Raw genomic sequence first — 26,769 nt, forward strand, 5'->3', positions numbered from 1 at the left:
GTAACCTGAATTCACTCAGAATTCTAACATTAGATGATTGCACTGCTTATGCAGACAGATGAGGAAGAAGAAGAGTTTGGATTTATATCCCCCCTTCCTCTCCTGTAGGAGACTCAAAGGGGCTTACAATCTCCTTGCCGTTCCCCCCTCGCAACAAACACCCTGTGAGGTAGGTGGGGCTGAGAGAGCTCAGAAGAACTGTGACCTTCTTAAAGTCACCCAGCTGGCATGTGTGTGAAGTACACATCTAGATCTGAATTCCCCAGAAAAGCCTCCCCACAGCTCAGAGGCTGACAGAGCTGAAGATCAAACCCAGTTCCTCCAGATTAGATACATGAGCTCTTAACCTCCTACGCCACTGCTGCTCCAGATGCAGCTAGCTGAGCCACCTGCCCCATAGATAGCTGGTCACCCTGCCTAATTTCCCCCATTGCTCTCAGCGGAGTGGCAGCACTTTCATTCTGCATCTGCTTGCTTACAAAAGGATAGGTTATGGGGCAGTGTGGGCTAGGGGAGAACCAGCCACTTGAACAAAGCAGCACAAACTGGGCTTCAAGGGAATTAAAAAAGTAGATGAAAAATACAAAGGATCGCTGAAAAGAACACTCATATATATGATACTGTTGGGGGGGGGGGTGTTTATAAAAGTAACAACGCATGCAGAGAACTGGAATTGCAAAGGAGATGTAGGAGACACACAGTTATTGAACTTTGGGTGAAATTCAGATACACGTACTAGTGGAAATACTATTTAACTCTGGGGTGGATCCAGCCAATAATACACTGTTTCCCAATATAAGTGGCCCTTTTCTCTGATGTAAAAGCCATTTTAATTGGCAGAAGGTTCCTTAAGTGGCCCTATCCAGACACCAAGGCTGTGGGATGCGGCACTACTACCGTGCTAGTCTGCTCCCTCCAGAGTGCTTTAGGTCAGTGTGGGGAGGAGGGGAAGACAACAAACCTCCCTGGACAGCCAAAAGCCCTCTATGGGGCTGAACAGATTTATGCCAATCTTGTGGGTGACATAAGACCAGGGTGCCACCTGAGGCCTGACTATTGTCAGCAACACCCCCAGGAACGTTCTGGTCCACCCCACCCCCATGCTGGCTTCCAATCAGACATCAATGCAAAGTGGAACGCCAGCAGCCCTTTCAGGTTGGGCGCCATGGATGTCCACGTGCCTGCTTCCCAGCCGCCTAGGTTGCCCATCTCACCGTGCATTTGCCAAATGAACCAGTGGGATGGGCAAATGCACCGGCCCCAAAGAGCCACTCACCTCTCCAACTTTGGATGGGGCTATTAGGAAGAGGAAAGAGAGGAAAAGCTGGTTTTTATACCGCACTTTTCTCTACCTTTAAGGAGTCTCAAAGCAGCTTACAATCGCCAACAGACACCTGCTGAGGTAGGTGGGGCTTAAAGAGTGCTTCTCATGTGGACGACTGGGGAATCAAACCTGGTTCTTCAGATTAGACTCTGCTGCTCTTAGTCACCACAACAAGCTGGAACATGGGCTACAAGTATTGTTTTTAAACTTTGCTTGGTGGAATGGTAGGATTCACACTCCAATTAACATAAAGGTGGTTAAGAAATAAAATGTGCTTGACTTGATTTAATAGAAACTGCTTGAGACGCATTCCTGAAGATCTTTTTTATTGAAGAGTTGGATTTTCTTTTTTGTTGTTTCCAAGGTAAGAGCACACACAGATTCACTGGATAAGGCTAGCTGCACAAGTATTGTTCTTGCTTGGAAATAACCAGGAAAGAGAATTCTGGGTTGGTATAAAAGTGGGACACAGTTCACTTGCACAGGCAGGCATACACCCTCTATTTTTTTCCTATAAGTTGCCTTTCATGCCTACAGAAGCAAATACAATACTACTTGGGGAATATTGTGATGATGAGGAAGGAGGGTTGAATTGAGATCCCCCCTTTCTCTCCTGTAAGGAAACTCAAAGGAATTTACAATCTCCTTTCCCTTCCCTCCCCCCCCCCACCCACAAAAACACCCTGTGAGGTGGGTGGGGCTGAAAGAGCCCCAAAGAACTATGACTAGCCCAGGGGTAGGGAACCTGCGGCTCTCCAGATGTTCAGGAACTACAATTCCCATCAGCCCCTACCAGCATGGCCAATTGGCCATGCTGACAGAGGCTGATGGGAATTGTAGTTCCTGAACATCTGGAGAGCCGCAGGTTCCCTACCCCTGGGCTAGCATCAAGGTCACCCAGATGGCTTGTGTTGGGAGTGCACAAGCTAATCTGGTTCACCAGATAAGCCTCCACAGCTCAAGTGGCAGAGTGGGGAATCAAACCCAGTTTTCCAGATTAGAGTGCACCTGCTCTCTGGGGTGGGACTACAACTTGCCCTTTGTCCAGGACCTTGATTTCCTACACAGACCCGTGTTAATTAGTACACTGGGGCCCCTCTGCAAACATCCCACCTATCAAAAAGTTGTTTATATCTGGACAGTTTGCAGAGAACGCAAGTGGACAAATTCATTCTATAGTATCCTGAAATGAAGCCACATGGCTGTACCCGTTATTTTTGATAAAGAATCTGAGATATCACCAAGCACGCTGATCTGCCTCTGCTTTCTCTCTTCCAGTTTAACACACCATCAGTCAAAGGGGAAATTCCTTCTGGCCAAATCCTTGAAGGCTGTAATAAATTTAGAAGTCCAATTATTATCAGACTGATAAAAGAGGGAAAAAATGAATTGAAAAGGAAAGGAAAAGATCGCTAAGCTTCTAGATACATTTAAAGGACTAAAGAACTTCTACATTCAACTTGATAATCCTTCTCCTAGAAAGCTTTTTTTTTCCCTGGCTGGAATATTTATTATGACAGTTGCATAAAATGGACTAATTCAATTTCAATGTGGAAAGGGATTTAAAATATATAAGAAGGAGCCATAATCTTTGTGTTTACTAAGATATGCACAGACCAACTTTCCAGCACCAAGAGTGGGATGTAGTTTAAAACAGCAAAGATAATTTAGCTGCGTGTGAATAGCTGCTCTTCAGTAAAACGCTGCCAAAATTAAATCGGAAATGAAACGGCACTTTGTAGTCATTGGCCGCCCAGCGGGGTACGCCTAGTTAAAAACCTGGAGTGAAAAGGGCGATTGACCTACATTGCTACGAGCTTCGTGCAGCTGCACTTTCATATTTTTCGCTGCATTCGATGAAGCTCATTAGTTAATGCAACCGAATTACCTACACTTGCCAGACATTCATTTATTTTCATACCACATGGTCTGATGCGAAGTTCAGCGGCAGAACTACACAGCTCCCCGCTAAGCAGCCGCCTGGAAAGTTATCTGCTCTTGTTATTCTCCTTGTGCGACAGAAAATAAGTGTGGGATGCCAGGACTCATTCCGATTCTGTAGGTAGACGAGGCAGCATGCTATATTTTGAACGCAAAGATCAGGCTCACGTGTTAGGAAGCCACGTTCCTATTTTAAGTAATACATTTTGAATCTGCAAGGGGGGGTAAAGTAAAAATCATACAGATCAGAGCTGACTTTTCATAGGACCTCTGCGACAGACTGCCATGATATAGCAGCAGGAAAACATACATAGAATCTGGGGTTACTCTTAATGGAAACTGTTGATAACAGCGAATGTTTCCCGCCCAGCCATTTCTGATCCCAGATAAGTTGATTTATGAGTCACAGGAGGCCAAGTAATAGCCACATGGAGTGGGCAACTGTAGGGACAAGAGGATGATGTTGCTCCTCCTTTCTTCTTCTGCCAACGGACTATCACTGATGAGTAAGGAAGAAGGGAGCGATTCTGCCCCATTCATACATCAGCCTTCCCATCCACATGGCTGCTATTCCATGTAGGTCCCACAACCCCTTGAATAAGCTTTTCCAGGTTTGGTAATGGCTGACAGGGGGACAGGAAAGCAAGGAAGATCCTTTCAGGTGGGTAGCAGTGTTGGTATGTGGAAGAAGAGCAAGATTTGAGTCCAGAAGCACTCTAGAGATCAAAAAGCTTTTGAGAACTGAAGCTCCCTTTGTCAGACAGGAGGACCGGAGATTCTTTAGTAGATTTCACCAGGTGCTTGTGCTGGGTCCAACCCAATGGCATTTACAATGTTGAGTAAAGTACGAAAAGATGGCTTTCCAAAAAATGCAGACATCTCTGATAAGCTGAAGGCAAACAAATATGGGACGATCACAGTTACTCAGTTCATCTACTAAATCTCTTATCCCTGAGTTTTGACATTCATGCCTTCGCATGCTATACCACCAGGAAGTATCCAGGTCTTTCTTTCCCTCTTCCACCCTTAAAATTCTCCCATGAGATAAGTTAGGCTGAGAGAGTCAAAGATTCAAGGGTACCCCGAGACCTTCACGACATAATGAACTTCTGAACCCCAGCCTCTCTGGCGTCTACACTTGTAACTACCGGGTCCAGAAGAGAGCAACCAATATGGTAAAAGATCTGGAATCCATGTCCTACAAAGAGAGACTTGGGGAGCTGGGGATGTTTGGTGAACAAAAGGTTAAGAGGTGACATGATAGCCATGTTTAGATATTTGAAGGGATGTCATGTTGGTGAGGGAGCAAGCTTGTTTTCTGTTGCTCCAGAGACTAGGACCAGGAGTAATGGGTTCAAGGTGAAGGAAAAGAGATTCCTGACAGTAAGGGCTGTTTGACAGTGGAATGCACTACCTCAGAGTGTGGCGGAGTCTCCTTCTTTGGAGGTTTTTTAAGAGAGGCTCGACGGCCATCTGTCAGGAATGCTTTGATTGTGTGTTCCTGCATTGCAGGGGGTTGGACTTGATGGCCCTTGGGGTCTCTTCCAACTCTATGATTCTACCGCATCATACTGATACACGCTCTCTCACACACAGAGAGGCCTCATAATGAGTAGGCCACTGGTCCATCCAACTCAGTATTTCCCCCACATAGCTATTCAAACTCCTTTTTAACTGGAGATAGCAGGGTTCAACCTGAGACCTTTTTGCCCAGAGAAGATACGCTTGCAATGACTCAAGGAGTCTCCTCTGAGTGTTGTGATGAAGAAGCCACCCTGAGCAACTGGCGAATCTCACAGGATGGAACCAGAGCCATTTCCACACACAGCGAAGCAATATACCCCTAGCTTAGCCATTGACGTACAGGGGGCTGTAGCCAACTCCAATGGAGACGTCCAATATATCTACTCATGACTTCCACACAGTGTCTATGCGCCCAAGATAATGCCCGAAGAAGTTCTATTCCTTTAAAGTAGTAAAGCAGCCCATATTAGTTCGAATACTTTTCCAGCTGATAATCTTGCTATGCGGTTACAACTGGTCATTAGTCAGGGTAACAGATTGTAAGGAAACTCGCTGCCAATCAGAATGGAGGGCAGATTGCAAGAGAGCAGGTCACAAAGGAGACATTTCCCACCTCGATCCGTGGGTGGGAGGTTAACTAGATTAATCAGGTACTCCATTTCTTTAAAAAGAGAGAGAGCCATGAGAAATCAATGAAGGATACTTCAAACACAGCTTGAAGTTTATAAACAAAAAGAGAGAAGGAAAGGTTCGACTATTAATTTAGCCACACAGCTATAAAATAATTGTAACTGCTACTCTACAGAGTGGATGGGCAATTTGATACTCTGTCTGCATTTTAGCTCCATCTCGAGAGTCTTATCAATTATACTTTGACAAGGAAAAATTCGACATTTCCAATTCATATACGCCAATACGGATATTCACTATATTCACCATATTTTCGCTTATCAGAATGATTCCAGATGGCTTTTTTGTGCTGGATTTTTGCAACGCGAGTTCTCTTTTGAAAGTAAATGCTCTTTAAATTAATGGGAGGAGAAGCCCATTCGGAAACAGAAACCAAAAAACATATTTAATAAAAGTGCCACTTTTAATATCGCAGTTGTCTATGCAAGCATATTTTCTTAAGCCGGTTTTAAAAAACTCCCTGTCAGATGCCAGTTTAGGAACACGTTTTCAAACTATATTCCGGAGACCCCTATGTTTTACCAAAAGCTTTAAAAGAGATGATCAGTGAGCACTGAGCAAGTTACAACCTGTAGTCACAACACGTACACCAAAAGGTGTGGCGTGGTGTGACACACTTTTAAAGGAAAATTCAAATGGGGTAGCAGCATGGACTAATCAGCCCAGACGAATGCTTCTTTTGAACCCATGGAGTTTTCTCAGTATTTCACCTGGAATCTTCTTTACCAAACTGAGGTTCTAGGGAACATGTAAATGTGTTTCTTTGGTAACAATATGGGGAAAAGGATTTCTTAATGTAGAAAATAAAAGAAGAAGAAAAAGATACAAAGAACAAAGATAGAAGACTACTCTACCTCACAAATACAATGCCACAATTTTTACCTCAGATTTCTTTTTTTGAATATGAATCTTTCTGAGCCTGACTTATTTTAGGCACATGGATTAGTGTTCTATTTAAACACACCAACACACACAAACTTTGGATTATAAAGGAATACTTCCTCCCCACACCTAAGTTCAGGCCCATAGATCCTGGAATCAAGAAGGTGTGTTTACTAGTTTACTGCAGTTCATTCTGAAGATTCCCAGAGGCTCAAAACACACTCCATAAAAAATGCTGGACTTTTTTTAAAAGCAAAAGTTATAAAAGCACTGAGTTTTTTATTTAAAGTTAAACCCACCAATACAAAAACTTCTAAAAACACCTCTCCAATTTCTGGAACAAAAGAGGCAATGAGACTTCATCCAAAAAAAGCTCCAAATTCAGGAAGACTTCTCCTAGGTCAGTGGTGGCGAACCTTTGGCACTCCAGATGTTATGGACTACATTTCCCATCAGCCCCTACCAGCATGGCCAATTGGCCATGCTGGCAGGGGCTGATGGGAAATGTAGTCCATAACATCTGGAGTGCCAAAGGTTCGCCACCACGGTCCTAGGTATAACATTCCAAAGAGGAGTTGCGGGTACCAGGAACATACCCATGAACGAATTAACCATCTGTGCAACCTCCTCTGGACCAAGGCAAGTGTTTGGTGTCACAGGGGTGAAGTTTCTCCCTTGAAGTACTACAAACTAGGACTAACTACATTTGCATTTCTTAAATATGCACCACTAGGAAACATTAAGACTAAGGGCACCTTTGCACATGCAGAATAATGCATTTTCAATCCACTTTCACAATGGTTTGCATGTGGATTTTGCTATTCTGCACAATAGAATCCAGCTGCAAAGTGGATTGAAAGTGAATTATTCTGTATGTGCCAAAGCGCCCTTACAAAGCACAAATTCAGAGAATATGACCACTTCTGTACAGCAGAGACAAGAAATGAAATCAAAATAGGGATCTTCAGGTTGAAACAGCAAGTCTGAGAAATGTGAAGTCATCTTATTCTTTGTCAACCATTAAGCTGGGCTGAAATCAGAATCAGGAGACACAATCTTTTTAAAGGAGTCATACTTGTGAGTGTCCACTTCTTTTTGAAGTCAAAAAACCGCTGTGCATAAAAGTTGTTCCTCTTGGCATAGAGAGTTGCTCTTTCTTCACTGCTCCACAATCCCACAGTTTAATATGGCTTCTCGTGCTGCCCATGTAGAAGATTCGGGTAACAGAGGGAAGAGAAGCCCACCCTTAAAGACTCAAATAGGCAATATTACTTTTTTTTTTATTTACTTTTCAAAATTTATACCCCACCCGTCTGCCCCCATAAATGCTTCCAAGGGAGCCAACAAAGTAGAATATGGATAATAAAATCAAATTACCCACACACTATATCTTTGCAACCATTCACTGTTACAATCTTGGTGGATTTAAGTACATCAAAAAGAACAGATTCCCCACAAGCTGAATTTTGTGCCTGAGATCCCATTACAAATCCTTCTGCATTTCTGCCAAATCACAGTACACACAAACCCCATTTTCAGACTCCGGAGAGGAGACCACCTAAGATGCGCGAGCAAAGTGTATATATGTGTGTGTGGGTCATTAATAATCTATTTTTATTCTTTCCCAGAAACCACACACCCTCGAGGATGCAACAAATTAAAACCAAGTAGACAGGGGTAATACACCGTTCTACGATTCTCAAATAAATGAACGGATTTTTAAAAAAAAGCCTATAAATGGGGTAGCTTGAAGCCGCAACCTATCCCTAATCTGATCATTAGCACATGTAATTTATTCTCCGTATCCCTATCAAGTCGGTTACTAAATATGAAAAGCTTATTTGCCTACAAAAGATAGAGCACGTTTAACCATCTCCGGAATTAGCATAAAAATGGAGCTCACTTTTACAGGTTCACTGCATAGTTAAGTACATACAGAGGCAATGAAGCAAATGACTGCCGGCAATTACGTTAAGTGCATCAACTCAAAGTTTAACATAAATAGCGCGTTTAAGTATAAGCAAGCAATCGTGATGGGGAAAGATGGTGAGAAACCATGCCTAGATCGTCTAGGATACCAGTCACCATTTTACAAATGTCGGCAACGACCCACACGCACAACCAACGCGGCGTGAGGTCTGAGAGTTTGTCAATTGCCGCAAATGATGTCTTTGCTGGCCCACATGTGATAAGGTTGGAGAGAAGCAACAGTTCTCAAGATGTGTTGAGACCTTCATCCCAAAAAGGATATTGAAGAGATAGAAAAATGCAGAGAAAGACAACGAGGATGATTAAGGGACTAGAGCACCTTCCTTATGAGGAGAGGCTGCAGTGTTTGGGACTCTTTAGTTTGGAGAGGAGACGGGAGGATATGATTGAAGTCTATAAAATTATGCATGGGACAGAAAATGTTGACAAAGAGACATTTTTCTCTCTTTCTCACAATACTAGAACCAGGGGGCATACATTGAAAATGCTGGGGGGGAAGAATTAGGACTAATAAAAGGAAACACTTCTTCACGCAACGTGTGATTGGTGTTTGGAATATGCTGCCACAGGAGGTGGTGATAGCCACTAACCTGGATAGCTTTAAAAGGGGCTTGGACAGATTTATGGGGGAGAAGTTGATTTATGGCTACCAATCTTGATCCTCCTTGATCTGAGATTGCAAATGCCTTAGCAGACCAGGTGCTCGGGAGCAATAGCCGCAGAAGGCCATTGCTTTCACATCCTGCACGTGAGCTCCCAATGGCACCTGGTGGGCCACTGCGAGTAGCAAAGAGCTGGACTAGATGGACTCTGGTCTGATCCAGCTGGCTTGTTCTTATGTTCTAACTGTATCCATTCACATTGCTTTCAGCCTAGTTTGGTTTGGGTCGAACTGAGTTATGAAGCTGTACAAAAAGCCCAGTCCAGGTGAAGTCAGACGAGCGTGTACACACTGTGAGGAAGGAACGCTTCCCCAACTGCCTTCAACTCTCTAAGGAGGTTATTCCCACCAACTGAACACAAGCAGAAAAGCTGCCATGGCTATGAATTATTGACTTGTAGTTACGATCCTTGAGTCTGCATTAGAGAAAGGTGGGTCAAAGGTGTCATAAATAAGACTGCAGAGAAAGTTGGCGGCAATGCTGGCATGCACATATCCAATACACAGTGCACAAACAGGCCAAAACACTGTTTCCGATTCCAGTTGTTACATTTGGAACAATGCTAAATGCATCTGCTCATGAAATAGGACAGAATTTAAAACCTGTCCCACCCCCCATTCCAATGGCACCCCTAACAACTGAGCTTTGACCAGCAGCTCAGTAAGCAATGCCCACTGAAGAATATAAGAACAAGCCAGCTGGATCAGACCGGAGTCCATCTAGTCCAGCTCTCTGCTACTTGCAGTGGCCCACCAGGTGCCTTTGGGAGCTCACATGCAGGATGTGAAAGCAATGGCCTTCTGCGGCTGTTGCTCCTGATCACTTGGTCTGTTAAGGCATTTGCAATCTCAGATCAAAGAGGATCAAGATTGGTAGCCACAAATCGACCTCTCCTCCATAAATCTGTCCAAGCCCCCTTTAAAGCTATCCAGGTTAGTGGCCATCACCACCTCCTGTGGCAGCATATTCCAAACACCAATCACACGTTGTGTGAAGAAGGGTTTCCTTTTATTAGTCCTAATTCTCCCCCCAGCATTTTCAATGAATGCCCCCTGGTTCTAGTATTGTGAGGTTCTAGTATTGTGAGTACCTCCAATTGTATTCTTGAAATACACGTGGTATATGCTGCACTGTAGCATATCTATTCGTGCAGTGTACCTTTGTACCTGTTTGGCCAACAGCAAGCCAACGTAAATGCTTCGCCACCACATCATATTCGCACTCAGCCTGGCACCTGAAGTTGATTCATGTTGTGTTGCGCAGTGAATGTAATACCCAAATCATGGTCTACTTTCTAGAAAGTATCTTCAAGCCAAACTCATTACTCTGCTGAATAAGCACCCACTATCCACCTCCCATGAAAATAACTTTTGGGGGTTTTACCCCCCTACTTCCTCTCTAGAAGAGGCAGCTTGGTGTAGTGGATTCTACTCTGGAGAACCGAGTTAGATTAACCACTCCTCCACCTGAGTGGTGGAGGTTTATCTGGTGAACCAGATGTGTTTCCACACGCCTACATATATTCCTGCTGGGTGACCTTGGGCTAGTCTCAGTTCTTTGGAACTCTCTCAGCCTCACATACTTCACAAGGTGCCTGTTGTGGGGAGAGGAAGGGAAAGGAGTTTGTAGGCCACCTGGAGTCTCCTTACAGGAGAAAAAGGTGGGGTATAAATCGAAACTCTTCTTCTTCTCCTAGTTCTATGGAAAAGGGTTCAAATACCTTTTATTTCAAAACTGAGAAATGGTTAGGAACGTGCCAGGATACACAAGCAAATGGGATTTGCTCTTGTCAAATTTAATACATATGCATTAGGAACGAAAGGTCATCGCTATTATTAGGCACTTGGAAGTTATTTTAGATACTCCTTAAGAAGAATTGGCTAAAAGTTTTCACAGGATGGTGGCCCTATAAAACGTGTCAACCGGCACCTCCATGACAACTATTTTGGCAATCCCCCAGTCATTACCACCTCCCACCTGATTACAGCTTCTTCTCCCACTGTGACTAGTAGAGGCGGCAGCAGGCAAGATCCTAGTCTCTTTTTAGCTGAATCCACACTGGCAGACCCAAAAAGCAAGGAAGTCACTGCGAAGTCACATGAGCCACCTGGGAGTGGTGCACAGAAGAGGTAGCACGGCACAATGTTCTTGATTTCAGCTTGGTTCACCATGAAATGAGACTAGTGGAGCATCTCCAGCTGGGGAAGCCATCAGTCAAGCTTGGGATCTCAGCAGGTTCCCCATCATGCCAAGCCCTAACACCAGCTTGACTATCCACCAAAGCTCGGAGGCGCCCAAGACAAGGTTGTGCCTTGAGAAGATGTGTGCTCTTCATCCAAACAGCTTTTCTTACAAAGCTATAGCAATGCATGTAGGGAATCTCAGAAGGATGGCACAGAAAATAATAAATGCAAGAGAACCCCATAAATATATAACCCCACTAGCTTCCACTTTGTCACAATAAGAAACTGGAGAGCTAAGTGGGAAACGCCAAGAAGCTACCTCTACAAATCAGCTACTACAAATCAGAGCAGCAGTGGCGTAGGAGGTTAAGAGCTCGTATATCTAATCTGGAGGAACCGGGTTTGATTCCCAGCTGTGCCACCTGAGCTGTGGAGGCTTATCTAGGTAATTCAGATTAGCCTGTGCACTCCCACACACGCCAGCTGGGTGACTTTGGGCTAGTCACAGCTTCTCGGAGCTCTCTCAGCCCCACCTACCTCACAGGGTGTTTGTTGTAAGGGGGGAAGGGCAAGGAGATTGTAAACCCCTTTGAGTCTCCTGCAGGAGAGAAAGGGGGGATATAAATCCAAAACTCTTCTTCTTCTACTTAAGGGTGAAGAGCTGATTTTGCTAAGCTTCAGAAACCAGCGCTATCACAGAATATTAACAATATTTCTTACAGGAAATTAGGTGAAAGAAACTGGAACCCATTTCTGAAGGTAGCCAAGATGGCTTCTGCGGCCCCTAACCAATATTAGTAGCATCACAGCCCTAAATGGACATATCTGCAACAAGAAGGCAGGAAGAGTTCTAGACCTGCCTTCCTCCCAGCAGGCAAGGGGTTTCTTTTTAAAAGGCATTGCAGGATTTCTTTCTCGTTATTGCTGAGTATTGGTTTTGCAATTCCCCACCTGTGGTGTGAATTGATGCAATCCAAGAACGGCTTTGCCATGAGATAATCTGGTCTATAAAGCCCATCAAAAGGGCAAGACCTTCAAGTCGAGTTGCTTACAATCCCGGTTTGCCTCCCTGCATTTGTAGCATAGCAAGGATGCGAGGAACAGTCCCACAAGAGATTATCTGCACCCACCACTGTGTGTTGGAAAGACACAAGCGTTTGTTGCAATGCGGACACGAGACAAGGACCGAGATTCTGTTTATAGACTATGTACTCCCCCCACCCCCAAAGACAATTTGCACGCCTGCCGTACTCATGACAGGGTATCCGTAGCAACAGTCAATATGGCCTGCCGTGTGTGGGTTATGCCGCACGTCGAACCAGAGCAGAGAGCCAGAAACGACGGTAGTGTTTTGTGTACCGCCAGCGCATGCAAGAAGAGAGAAGCGTCCTACCTCAGGTAGTCTCTGCGACACAGGATAAGGTTGGCTTTGGTGTACAAGGTCGAGCCCACCTCTCCTAATCGGCAGTCACAGCACGCACACTTCAGGCAGTCCTCATGCCAGTATTTGTCCAGGGCCTTTAGAAGATACCGGTCTTTGATCTTACGGTTGCAGCCAGCACAACCTTTCGGCTTGGTGTCTGGCTGAACTGAGAGCATTTGTATACCTGCCGGGAGAAGGAAGGGAGAAAAGAAGTCAACGCGCAGTCTGCAAGATGGTCCCCCAGAGAGATCTCCCTGGGTCTTGTCAAAGCTTCCCCTCCTGGAAAATTCTTCCAACATCTCAGCGGATCAGGAAGTGTCAAAACCACATCATTTTAGGTAACATTTGCTGTCGGGGGGGTTCCGTTGGCCATCTTGTACATCTTTTTTTCGCTCCCTGAGAACTCTCAAACGGGACAGCGGAGAACCCCCACTAGCGCAGCCTGATTAACAATCTGCTTTGATGCCTCTCGGCGAGAGAAGTGTTGCATTTCACAAACAGACTTATTTAAGGGGAAAAAAACACCTCAGAAAAGGGAAAAAAAACACCCCAGACGCTTCTCCCAATTTGCCTTGGATTTCTTCTAAAGCAGAATTCTGCCGGGGCCCTACAGATTTCGTTCAAACTTCGGCTTTTCCCAAGGTGTAAATCCTCTTCAGATGTGTGAGAGATGCGGTGTCGGCTCGCAAATGCATTAAGGCGCCTGCCGCTTTTAGTATGCACCTGATGTACAAATTTCTTTAAGGCAGTTTGCTGACTTCGATTTAACGCACTTATACAAAACGGCAACAATACTCACAACAAGAAAACGGTGAAATAGATGGCACATTTGAGTCTCTCGCAGACAAATTAGAAGTAATGTTTATTTTGTTATGGGGGAAGATTTCAGACAGAGGAAAGATGACTGTAATTAAGAACCATTGCTTTTATTTCTTTCAGCAAGAGCGACTGGGCTCCCCAAAGCCCTTTGTCTGTTGAAAATATCCACAGAATTAATAACTCAAAACCGAACAGTTATTCTCAAGTCTACTAATTTGCCAGGGACTTATTTATGTGTTGTGTAAATATAAAAGATGCACATACAAAACCTAACTAGTCAAACTCCAAGCTGAACAACACCTATTGTTTACGGTACCGGTAAAGGCATTAAAAATAAATGACGATTAGTTAAGTGTGGACATTACTATTATACAGGTTATCTGGGCTTTTCTGAACAATTCAATTAAAATGTTCAGAGGCAGGAAGTAAAAGGTTTCTTCAAGGAGTTCTGCACTGTGCTTACCCCAAAATGTTTTATTTCCAGTCTCAAAACATTTCCAAAGAATCCCCTTTTAAAACAATTTTCTGGCTGAAATGTTTTGAAAATGTCTTCAGTTGCTGTGCGATCTATTGCCTATGTTTCTCCCACTTCTCTGCTTCCCTGAACTTGCTCCTTGGTGCCATTTTCCGAGCTCTCTGAATTCCCATTACCTGTTTATTTGCAGCATTCTTTTGTTCTTTATTGGGGGGGAAATCTTCAGAGTACCGAGTATACAAGGAGTACCGAGTTCAGCACGAGGCTGTGAAGCATCCATTCAATATAGAAACCCACCACCAAAAAAGAGAGAAAACTCACACAATGGCAGCCAGGAATTGTTTCAAGGGGGTGAATGAGAACAAAAAGGGGAACTGAAAACATATTACAGAACTGTTGGGAGACTTGTGTGGAAAGGGCCCCTGTCATGCTTCTCACAACTACTCAAGCAATGACATGAAAGAGCGACTCAGCAGCCTATCAGGCACAGAAGGGGCATGTTCCTACCAGAGGATTTAGCAAATGTTCCTGCCGAAGAGGATCCCACTCATAGCCACCACATTTCTGCTCCTTGCTAATTACTGAACAAAGAGAGTTCGCTAATGTTTATAATATATAAGCCAAAGAAAGCCTAATCTCCTTGCCATTCAAGTGTGACTCATGCCTCTTGGGGGGAGGGGGGTAACATTTTATTTGGACTTTCTGGAAGACAGAAGGACTAACTGAGTGAAAGAAAGGAAGAAGATAGGGGGAGACTACACAGACAATAGAAGTGGGAAGAAAGTCTGATTATATCTTCTGGAATGCAAGAACAGAAGCACAGGCTAAGGTCTACAGCAGCCGTTCTCAACCAGGGTTCCGTGGTACCCTGGGGTGCCGTGAGCATGCCCCGGGGTACCGCGGCAATACTACCGCCCCCCCCCCCTAATTTTTGTGGTGTCTCCCACCGGCGCCAGCAAGGACATGGAGCTGGCCCATTGGGCATGGCCTGCCACAAGGTCAGCAGCCGCCACCACCCCCAGTGCTTCCCTTCACCCTGGGAGGGGAAGGTGGGAGGTGTGGCAAGCAGGGGCAATGGGAGGGGAAGGTGGAGGGTGGCGGCAGGGGTACTGTGAGATATGAAGAGTGAGGTCAAGGGTACCCTGACCTCGAAAAGGTTGGGAAACACCGGTCTACAGCATTCCATCAGCACACCCGCAGAAGAGACTCACATTCTATAGCAGGTGGACAACTGTTCCATCAGATTAAATGGGGGGGGCAGATGTTTCCCCTCTCTAAAGAAAGGCAAGGCCAACCCAGGTATGAAATATCTGTGAACAAAATAATTAAAAACCTTTCTAAGTGAAAGACCAATGAGGAGGGTAGCTTTGTGTGTATTGTCAAAACACAGCTGACATATGGAACCCCAAAGGGCTTTCGAGGCAAGGGACATTTAGGTTTGCTATTGCCTGCCTCCGTCATGACTCTAATGTTTCTTGGAAGTTGCCCATCCAAATACCCACCACGACTGATCCTGCTCAGCTGCTGAGTTCTGACAAAGTCAAGTTAGCCTGGAGCTAGTCAGGTCAAGGATTCATAATTTAATGGGAGTCTAACGGAGTAGTCTTTCCACCGGCACAAACCCCTCACCCACCTGCTACGGCGCCAAACAGGAAGGAGGTAGAGAGAAAGGTGCCACCTAAACCTTGTGTAAAGAAAGCTCTAAACAAGTGAGGCAGTGTGGTAAAGTGGGTAGAATACAAACTAGGTCTTATAAGACCAAAGTGCCAATCCCTGTCCTGCCACGGAGGCTCGCTGGGTGACCTTAGGAATAGTCCCTTCTTCCAGCCTAACTATATCTCAGTGTTGATGTTATGAAGATGGAGGGGGAAACCATGCTGTCCACACTGGGGAAAACACACAAGAATCTAAATAAAGATAACCTGAAGCAAGATTCATCTCCCCTTGTCAGTGTGTTCAGGCACTGTCAAAAGCTTACATGTTTGGAATCAACTGCCTGTTGTGAATTTTTTTTGGCTGTGTGGCTGTCTGTGGTCTGGTGGTTTTAGCTCCCACTACTATGCCTGCATCTGTGGCTGGCATGTCTCACCATGACATGCACCTGAAGATGCCAGCCACAGATATGGGCAAAGCATTAGGAGCTGAAACCACCAAACCATGGCTCTGCAGCCCAAAAAATCCACAACAGCCAGTTGAGTCTGGTAATGTAGGCTTTTGACCATGCATAATCTGAACATACATAAAAGGGGAGATAAATCCTTCTTCACCCACCATTGCTTGAAATGTGTCTCTTAAGCAGGCCTTGATACTGCAAATCAGCAGGGTTTCGGCACAGAAACGGACTTGGTCTCCCTGATGGACGACCTTTATGGGAGAGGGACGGGGGAATTCTTCCATTAATTCTTCTGGACCTCTCAGCCACTTTTGACACTATTAATCATGGTTTCCTCCTGGAGCAACTCTGTGGGCTGGGTTTGGGGGGCACTGTTCTTCAGTGGTTCTCGTACTTCCTTCGGGGCAGGCTCCGGAGAGTAGCAGTGGTGTGTGTGTGTGTTTCCTGCTCCCAGCCATGAGGGCTTCATTGAGGGGTTCCCCAGGCCTCAGTGTTTTCCCCTCTGTATTTTAATATCTGTATGAAGCTCCTGGGGGAGGTCATCAGAGGGTTTGGAGTTGTGTGCCATCAGTATGCACCCAGCTTTACCTCTTGATTCCAGCGAAGTCAGATGAGGCCTTTTAGGTGCTGGATACTTGCCTGGAAGCGGTGTTGAACTGGATGAGGACCAACAAACTGAGGCTGAGTCCTGATAAGACAGAAGGGCTGTGGGTAGCGTGTCCCCAAGTCCAAGAGATCAGAGGGTGCCTGGTGCTGGATGGAGCAATGTTGCCTCTGAAGGACTGGGTGCAAGATCTGGGGGTGCTCTTGGATTCTACCTTGTCCCTGGAATTCCAGGTGGCAGCGGTGGCCAGGAGTGCCTATCAGCAACTCTGATTGGTTCGCCAGCTTCGCCCTAATCTGGACAGAAGGGACCTAGCCACAGTACTGCATGCCCTAGTAACCTTCCACCTTGACTACTGCAATGCACTTTACTTGGGGCCTCCCTTGAAGACAGTCCGAAAGCTGGAGCTGGGGCAAAACGCAGCAGCTGGGCTGCTGATGGGTCAACCTAGCCAATTTAATATAATGCTAGCCTTGAAAGAACGGCGCTGGCTCCCCATTTGCTATCGGGCCCAATTCAAAAATACTGACAATCGTGCTTAAAATCTACCTACCAAAAGGAGAGCCTATGCCAGTGGTGGCAAACCTATGGCACGCGTGCCAGAGATGGCACTCAGAGCCCTCTTTGGGTACGCGCACGCCACCGCTCCAGTTTGGGCACTTGGCAGTGGCATAGCACCAAGGGGGTGAAGGGTGCATGATGCACTGGGCGCGCGCCCCTGTGGGGGCGAGGTGAGGGCATTCTGGGGGCATGGTGGGGTGTTTCAAGGCATTCTGGGGGCGTTCCAGGGCAGGATGGGGGCAAACAGGGGCATGGCAGGGGCGCAGGGCGCATGTGTGCACCAAGCGCAGTTTTCCCTTGCTCTGCCCCAGGCACTTGGCCTCGATAAGGTTCGCCATCACTGGCCTATGCCCATTTGAACTGGCTCATGCGCTGAGGTCAAGTGAAGAGGCCTTCCTGGTGATCCCTTCCGCTGCCGAGGTGCGGCAGGAGGGGGCTCACGGCAGATCTTTTTCTGTGGTAAGCCCCGAGCTGGGGAACAGTCTCCCTGCAGAAATTTGCTAGGTGCTGACACTTTATGTAATAAAACAACCAGAAGGAGTACACAGAAGAATACAACTAAGTAGAAAACAAAATCTTCTGTGCAAATCCCTGATGTCTCCCCAGCTGAGCAAGTGGGCAAGGACTCTACTTCAGTCCACAGCACAGGTGTCAAACTCGTAGCCCTCCATATGTTATGGACTACAGTTCCCATCATCCCCTGCCAGCATGGTGCTGGCAGGGGATGATGGGAACTGTAGTCCATAACACCTATGGCTCTACGGTGTGTGGTCTGGGATAGCTTGGTTTGGCCATGATGAACAACCACGGGCCCAACTGGCTGTTGGTGAAAGTAGAAAGCGCCAACAATTCACAGACTAGGGGTGTCAAACCCATTTGTTATGAGGGCAGAATATGACATACATGTGACTTGGTGGGAGCAGGCCTGAGGGCGAGGGCTGCCTCACCTGGTGAGCCATATATATATATTATTACGGCCTTTTGGCCAGCCAGCTGGTGAGCCAGATCAGCACTAGGATAGCTGGTCAGTGGTGGGGGTGGCTCAGTAGATTGTCCGGGAAAGGGGGGGCGTGGCTCACAAGGTCAAATCGGAAGCAAAGGGAATAGCTGCTTGCCCAGAACAGCACCGGGGGGGTGGGGGGTGGCTGCCCCATCTGGTGAACCCACAGCGGGCTTGCCAAGCCAGATCGGAAGTATGGTTCAGGGCAGTGGTGGTGAACCTTTGGCACTCCAGATGTTATGGACTACAATTCCCATCAGCCCCTACAATTGGCCATGCTGGCAGAGGCTGATGGGAATTGTAGTCCATAACATCTGGAGTGCCAAAGGTTCGCCACCACGGGTTCAGGGAGTATGATTAGCCCTCTCAAAAGGCCGTACGTGGTCCCTGGCTCATATGTTTGACACCCCTGTCCTAGAGCTTTCAATGCAAGAGACATTTAGAGGTGAATGTATTGTCGAAGGCTTTCACGGCCGGAATCACTGGGGTGCTGTGTGGTTTCCGGGCTGTATGGCCGTGTTCTAGCAGCATTCTCTCCTGACGTTTCGCCTGCATCTGTGGCTGGCATCTTCAGAGGATCTGAATTTAGAGGTGATTTCCCAAAGCCTGCATCCGTGTCACAACCCTGGACTTCCTTGATGGTCTCCCATCCAAGTCCTAACTAAGCCCGACCTTGCTTAGCTTCTGATAGCTTCCAAGTGCTGAGGGGGCTAGCCCGGTCCACGGCCCTTCTTCGCATGACAATTTGAGGCTAAAAAAGGTTGTGTGCGTTGGAGGAAGCTGACAGAGCCATCATGGAGAACTTATGGCTTACTGCTTTCAAATTGTTTTAGTGCCTTGTATGATTGGTTGCCCGCCTTGAACTTTTCAAAAGGTGGGATGTATATATTTTAACTGAATGGCCAACTGGGAAAGGAGGAAGAGTACAAGACAGAAGGCCAAGGACTGGAACTTATTGCTGCATCTCTTTTTGAGCAGATAGCAGGGCATACTGTGCCCCAGTTCGCAGAACAAAGATGCAGACACTCTATTTTAAAAAATCCAGGTCTGGCACAGCTATAAAAGGTTTGCTCCCTGCAAAGCAGAGAATCTGAGACGGCACGGTTCTCCGCAGCCCCAGCTCAGAGCAATTCCCCCACTTCTTGATATTAATCATATAGAGTCTTGCAAATCATGGTTTTGCGCAGTTATTTATGTGGATAAAGTTCTTAGCGTAAGAACTTAGTATAAGGTAAACAGTTATAGATTTAAGTTTCAGAGATTATCCCCTGAAGATGCCAGCCACAGATGCAGGCAGGAGAAAATGCTACTGGAACACGGCCCTACAGTCTAGAAACCCCACAACACCCCAGTGATTCCGGCCGTGAAAGCCTGTGACAATACATCGGAGTTTGTTAGCATCATCTCGGAGACAGAGTCTGTTAGCATCTCAGAGACCAGCAAGATCGTTGGGGTATAAATCTTTGAGTCACCGCTCCCTTCGTCAGATATAAACTGGAATGGAGATTCCCTAAGTCCTCGTATCCCAATCAGAGAGTGAGAGGGGTGTCGCAAAGAAAAATGCACATTAGATTAGCGCAGAGGAGAGAGGCTTGGGGTAGCGGCTTGAATCTAGATGTTCAACTGAAGACCAAAATGGCCACCCTGGGAAACGCTGAAAACTCATGTCTGTCACGTGTCTTATTTTATCCTTTCTCCAAGGAGAATAGGGTCACACTCAACTTTGTCTGTCCCCATTTTATCCTCACAACCATCCTGCGAGGTAAGGAAAGGAAGAAGAAGAGGAGTTCGGATTTATATCCCCCCTTTCTCTCCTGTAAGGAGACTCAAAGGGGCTTACAATCTCCTTGCCCTTCCCCACCCCCCCACCACTGTAAGGCGAGCGGGGCTGAGAGAGCTCCAAAAAGCTGTGACTAGCCCAAGGTCACCCAGCTGGCACGTATAGGAGTGCACAAGCTAATCTGGCTCCCCAGATAAATCTTCACAGCTCAAGTGGCAGAGCGGGGAATCAGACCCGGTTCTCCAGATTAGAGTGCACCTGCTCTTAACCACTACGCCACCGCTGCTCCCCAAGAACAGGTCCTAGACTCCCCAATGAGATTCACAGGAAAGGGAGGGTTTCACACAAGCATCTCTGATCCCAGACCAACCCTCTAAACACAAAGCAAAACCGGCCGGACTTAGAACTATTCCATCCTACACCGCCCAATTACTTACAGACAAATGTGAGACAGAGTATCCAAAAAGAAGGTCTATCCTGATTTCAAATGTAAGACACATCCACTGTTCCCATTCCTCAGGAAAAAGGCTTGGAAAAATAGATGAGCTCTGGAAAGGTCAGATTGGCATCTGTCAGAGCAAAGGAGGAGAAAAAAAATAGATTCTAGTCAAGAGCCATCTACTAAAAAAGAAAAAAAAGATGAAGCCTTCCCGCCCGCCGATAAATCTGGGGGCAGCTGTGATCTAAAGCAGAATAAGCTGTAGGTAGTTAGAACCTGCTAGGGCAAAATATCAAGCACTTAAAAATGGTATTGATGGGGCTGGATATGGGGTGGCATCAAGAACAGGAACTGCTCTGGTCTGCAGTAGATGTTACTTGCGTTGCTGCCAAGTAGTTTTCTTTTAAAGCGTGCATCTAAAATTACTAAGCACTGATGCAAAAGAAACATTTAAATACAGGTACAGGTGTTTTTTTTAAAAAAAAAACAGTCAGTGAATGAGTCTCTGTTAAGCGGGCAAGTTGTAGCCAATAAACCCAGCTAACCAGAAGTCTGTGACTCGTTCCAACCCAACAGCTGAGGAAGTAAGACATAAAGCAAACATGTTTGGGTAATGAACCGTACCATGCCAACCCCAAAGAAGCAATCCATTACGTATAGGCAGGACGTGTCTGCAGTTTATCTCGACAGGACCTTCAGTGGGGTGGGTGGTGGCATAGATCCAGGATTACTGCCTCTCCGCTGCATTGCTTAGCTTTCTGGCTTTTACTGCACTGAAGGCCAACCTATCGAAAGATCTGGAGGGGAGAAGCCACACGGTTACCTCAATATAGACTAGAACAGGGGTCTGCAACCTGCGGCTCTCCAGATGTCCATGAACTACAATTCCCATCAGCCCCTGACAGCATGCCAAGCTACACATCATAATCCACAGAGTTGGAAGGGGGCATACAGGCCATCCTGTTCATCCACCTTGCTCAATGCAGGATCAGAGCAGTGGTTCTCAGCCTTCCTAATGCTGCAACCCTTTAATACAGTTCCTCATGTTGTGGTGACCCCCCAACCCTAACATTTATCCATTTTACAGATGGAGAACACTGATGCAGAGAGTCTTAGGCGACCCCTGGGAAAGGGTCGTTCGACCCCCAAAGGGGTCCTGACCCCCAGGTTGAGAACCACTGGCTTAGAGAATCCCTAACAAACATTACTTCATCCATTGCTTGGAGATTCCCAGTGAGGGGGAGATCATCACCCCCAGAGGCTACCTATTCCACTGCTGAACTAATCTTACAGTAAAAAGAGGGGGGGAAATCCTAATAGCCAGTGTGGCGTAGTGGTTAAGAGGAGGGATTCTAATCTGGAGAACAGGGTTTGATTTCCCACTCCCCCACAAGCAGTTGACACTTATCTGGTGCACCGAGTGTGTTTTCGCACTCCTAAGTTCCTGCTGGGAGACCTTGGGCTAGTCGCAGTTCTTCAGAGCTCTCTCAGCCCCACCTACCTCACAAGGTGTCTGTTGTGGGGAAAGGAAGGGAAAGGAACTTGTAAGCCACCTTGAGTCTCCTTACAGGAGGGTGGGGTATAAATCCAAACTCTTCTTCTTCTAATATCTGACTGGTACCTTTCCCTCCCTTAATTTATCCTATTGAGTCCTAGCCTCTGCTGGCAACAGGAACAGCTCCCTGCCCTCCTCTTAAGTGGCAGCCATCCAAATACCTGAAGAGAGCAGACCTGTCCCCCCCGCAACCTCTTCGTTTCCACACTGAACATTCCCAAGTCTTTCAGCCACTCTTCATGGGCTTCATCCCAGGGCCACTAATGAGTCATTTATATATTGGATGACTTATGGCAGGCTTGATAAGAGGAGAGCCACCGTATGGACACGCTCACACATACACCTTCCCCACTGTGGTGTCTGCGTAGACTACAATCACGTGAACAAGGCCATTCACGTTGGGAACCCGACACAGAAGGACAGTGCAGATCAAAAGGGACTGATCCACACATGTGGTTCATACACATACTACCAAGTGCACGGGATAGTATTAGGCAGAAGCTACTTTTCACAAGGACGGAGGGCCAAGCGCACGGCCACAAGTCTCACCAACATGGGGTTATCTATTTCAATGTGAGGACAATCTGGCTGCGACATCTGTTTCAATAACTGTTGGCACCAGAACCCATGCAGAACAGACACTTTGCATGCAAAAGGGGACACGTGAAGGGTCATTGGAACGGGCAGGCTTTTAAGTCACGTTTCTGGTGCTGCAGAATACCTGACTCTCCCGGTTCAGAGGTCGGCGGGAAAGGATCATGCAAAACTTGTGCCAAGGACTAGCAGCTACCAGCTTTCTGTTTAAGAGCACTGTGAACTCCAGAGAATGTCTCGACAAGTGAAAGTACAAAGCAGAACCCTGGTGGTCCTAAACTGGGCCCTTTGAGCCGATGTTCAAAGGCAATTTGGATCCTGCAACTAAAAGAATTTGGTGTTTTTTTAAAAAAACAACAACAAAGAGAAAGTCGGCCAATAAACAATCAAGACTTCAGATGCATGCTGAGAATATGAGGTCATCAGAGAAGATACGAACGCAACGTGTACACCTTGAGTTTCCTAGCGCACCGATAACGTTGCCTTCTATTAAAGGCGACAGCTTCAAGAGGTTTGCTTCTATTTACTGCCGCCATACAAGCTGAGGGAAACTCCGCTTTAAGAATAAGCTGTTACCATTACACCTCTTTAAAGAACTGAACGCGCTCGCTGCCTGTTTGCATCATACCCACAGCGGGCTGACACTACTTATATCACCTCATTAGCAGTTCCTCAATAGAGTCACACAGCGAGCAGCATCAGAGAATCAAATGCGCCAGGAGTTGCGAGATCCTTTGGAGTGGCAACCTCCTCTTACTCCCAAAACCCCAGGTGGAAGGACACCATTTTGCTGAGGAACACAAAGGATATGTAGTTGAAGGCTTTCCCCGAGCTACTGCCAAAAGCTTCGTCAGGCAAAAACCCACAGATGTATCAAGGCGGGCAGGAGGAGAAATATGGGAGGGGTCATGATTTGCAATCATTACCAATGTTTCCCCTTCATAAAATGCTCTTTTTCATGCATCGAAAAGCCCACCCTCAAAAGGTCATGTGGTAAAGCGCAGTTGTGGACATTCACTTCGGTTTGCAAAATAGTTTTAACAAAACGCTATTGATACGTACACTCGTGTTATCTCTCCATATAAAATTGTTTGGCGTTCAGGAAGTACATTTCGCTTATTCAAGAAACTTCATTCATTCTGTCATCCTTAGAACTGTCCCAGTATTATCTTCGCAACACAAGACTCACCAGATTCCCAGAACCAAATACTACCAGCTACCTTAAGGCGCACAGTGAATTAGTGACCAAGATGGGATTGGAACCATAAACCTTCGGAGATCACACTCAGAGTGAAAGTATGCATCCTTACACCTGACCCCTAACACCTCAGACCTTTAGGCAGCCCTTTATCACAAATCAGACCAACGTAGCACAGCATGCTCAAGTTAAGCAAGCAGAAAAGGTAAACAGCTACATTTCCCCGAAAAGATGTCTGTAATGCACCGGCCAATTTTTTTCTAAACAGGTTTGTGGCTTTGACACTAATACAGTCACAACTCAACAGCCTGCCAAGTTTTCAAATGAGAAATGGTCACCTTAGACTTGCTTGACTTACGATTGAATTTTTGCAGATTAATCCAGTTTTGCTGTCCAGGACATGGGTTCCCCTGTACACTTTAATTTCAAATTCACAGAGCAGAAAAGTCTTGAAGTTCTTCAAGGCTTGAGATATGCTACACCAACATATGGCTAGAAGTGGGGGGGAGGGAGAGACCCTTCCAACAGATTGTCAAACTATGATGCTCAGCTACAGTTGCAGGCTTACAGATACACGAGCACACACATTTATAGATAGTTGCTGGAGGACACGACATCTTAACCTTTGCCCATGGAAATCAGTAGGGTTTAAATTCCTTAACCTTGTCTAGCTCGTAGCTTGACTTTCAAACCCGACATTAAAAAACAAACTATAAATAGTTAAAATAAACCCATCATCCAACATCAGGCCTTCAAACATCCTATATTGCCAGAACTTTTTAAATTCAACTAATACAGCTGCCTCTCTCCACAAGTTCAGCAATCTTTTATTTCAGTTTGGCAAAGGAAGGATTTGTTATTGTTTAGTTCCCTCGAATAATTTCCTTTCAGCTCGGCTGTATACATACAAATAAAGTTCCACGCAGAGTTTTGCCCTTGAGTACAGTTGGAACTCAACTGCTTAAGGGGGGTTTGATCCTTTGTCGGAAAGAGAAGCCTCCCGGGAAACCCACCCCACATACACCAACTCTGAGTTGTGATGGAAGAAAGACAGGTTGCAAACGTTGAATGCATGGTTCGCTACTATCCCAGCCCTCTCAAAGGCAGCGGTTATGTCTAAGCAGCTGGCTATTCCAAAGGCTTAAGGCTGCATTTACTTAGGCATAAATCCAGTGCAGCCAGTGGGAATTACTTCAGAATAAACAGGCATGGCATTGGGCTGTCAAGCTGGCTTTCTTTGGGGCCAAGCTTACATGGCCTCTTCCCAAGTTCACGAGTCTGTGTGCCAAGTCAGGAATATGAGTTCAAACTTAAAATCCATTCAGACTAGACACACAGACCAAAGGGGGGGGGAAAACCCAACAGATTCTTCTGCATTGCTGGAACCAGCGCAGTTGCTCCTGCCGTCCCGCCAAAACCCCCACATCGCCTTTATTATTGCAGAAGGGGGGGGGGGGAGAGAGAAGGCCCAGTCTGCAGAAAAGCCAACTTGATAAACTCTTGCAATTCTTCCCAGCACCTCAAGAGTCACGTTAAAGCCTGCGTGCAAATTATGGAGAGAGGGAGAGAGAGAGAGAAAAGAATTCCTCCTTGCCTCAGAGGCCCCTGCTACTTTGGAATTATTTGACAGTTTCGGGGAAATCATAATTAAATGTGAGACACACAAATAATAGCTTGTGCAGCGTGGCGGACAGAGGGAGGAGGGAGAAAACCAAGAACCATTTCATTTTTAAAACTCCGGTGAGCTTTTAATTGCCTGGATTGTATTGTAAACCAGCCCGACGGTCCACTGCCTCCATTATATTCTCTTGATCTGCGCCATTCATCTCCACACACACACACACAAACACACACACACACACACACTGTAGTTAACAAAAGTAAGCGCAACTCCGTAACACCCATGAGTTCGCGACAGCCACCTTAGAAAAAAAAAAAAGCTGTCTAGTTCAGAATATGGGATTTTTGTCCACTTGGCCTTGATTGCTTCCCGGACCCTTTGAATAATTGAAAAAATATCCACCTTTTTCCTTCACGCCACCATGCCATGAACGTGGGTGGGTTTGAAAACTGAAAGGATGTTGAAGAAATTCTATAAATGTTGTTTATGGGGGGGGGGGGGGGAAAAAGCCACACACAGCCCAGTCACACATACACACCCCCAGCTGCAACCACCCATTCCAAAGAATATATTTAGGGACAAAAGATATGAAGCCTCAATTTCTGAAAGCTGGTTTGGGTCTAAAAGCTAGTTTCTCTGTTCACTGGCCCACATCTTTCCCCAACACTCTCCAAGGAGCAAGTACAAGCATCCCTTCCTACCCACCCCCCATCCCTCTCAAGCCAAGATCTGAGAAGACGATCTTTTCTTTGCAAAGTCTTTTGCCCACACACTCTTTAAAAACAAAAAAAAACATCTTCTCTCCAGCTTCCCCCCACCTCAAAAAAAAAATTGGTGCTTCTGGAAGCCAATTCTATCCCCCCCCTTTCTTTCCAATGCAGCTGCAAGACTCCAAGAGATACTGACATTTTTCCACTCTTATCAGTTTAATTACAGTTGCCATGGTAGCAAAGTGCTAGTGGTTGGCAAAGGCCAACAAGAGATTTGCAAGACCGAGCTCCATTCTAATGCAGTTCACATGCAAAAAAAAAAGGAAAAAAATTAAAAAGAAAAACACCACGACAGGAAACGCACTCTTTGCAACAAAGAATCCCCCCGCTTTGTGCAGTTAGCACAAACCAGGCGCCACTAATTTTCTCTCCCCCCCCCCACACACACACCCCACCCCCTGGCAAAGCCACACAAGCACAGTGTAGCCTGGAGGTTGTTGTTTTGCAAAAAGGAACCAAAATAAAAAACCATGCACACACACAAAAACTGAGGAGAACGTGTTGTTGTACCTAATTGCCTTTAGCAATTAACCCGGCAGCCTTCCACGGATGCGTCTTTGGAGGTGCATCCAGAAACCATCGGTGAGATTCCCAGTCTCGCCTCCAACGCTGAGCCCCGAGC

At 46.1% G+C, this 26,769-nt stretch overlaps 1 protein-coding gene across 8 annotated transcripts in view; it reads right to left on the reverse strand.

The window, feature by feature from the left end:
* Positions 1-26,769, reverse strand: part of LMO3 (LIM domain only 3) — a 107,968-nt gene that overhangs the window by 75,750 nt on the left and 5,449 nt on the right. For 6 of the 8 annotated variants that reach the window (XM_048500730.1, XM_048500733.1, XM_048500734.1 and 3 more), the window contains exon 2: positions 12,589-12,802. In XM_048500730.1, the coding sequence (XP_048356687.1) occupies positions 12,589-12,794 (206 nt within the window). In that variant the 5' untranslated portion in view covers positions 12,795-12,802. Of the gene's footprint in view, positions 1-12,588; positions 12,803-20,407; positions 20,540-26,657; positions 26,766-26,769 lie in introns of those variants that run through there. The other 2 variants (XM_048500731.1, XM_048500732.1) reach the window with 2 other exon arrangements.

This window comes from Sphaerodactylus townsendi, linkage group LG06, assembly GCF_021028975.2.
Source record: "Sphaerodactylus townsendi isolate TG3544 linkage group LG06, MPM_Stown_v2.3, whole genome shotgun sequence".
NCBI lineage: Eukaryota > Metazoa > Chordata > Lepidosauria > Squamata > Sphaerodactylidae > Sphaerodactylus > Sphaerodactylus townsendi.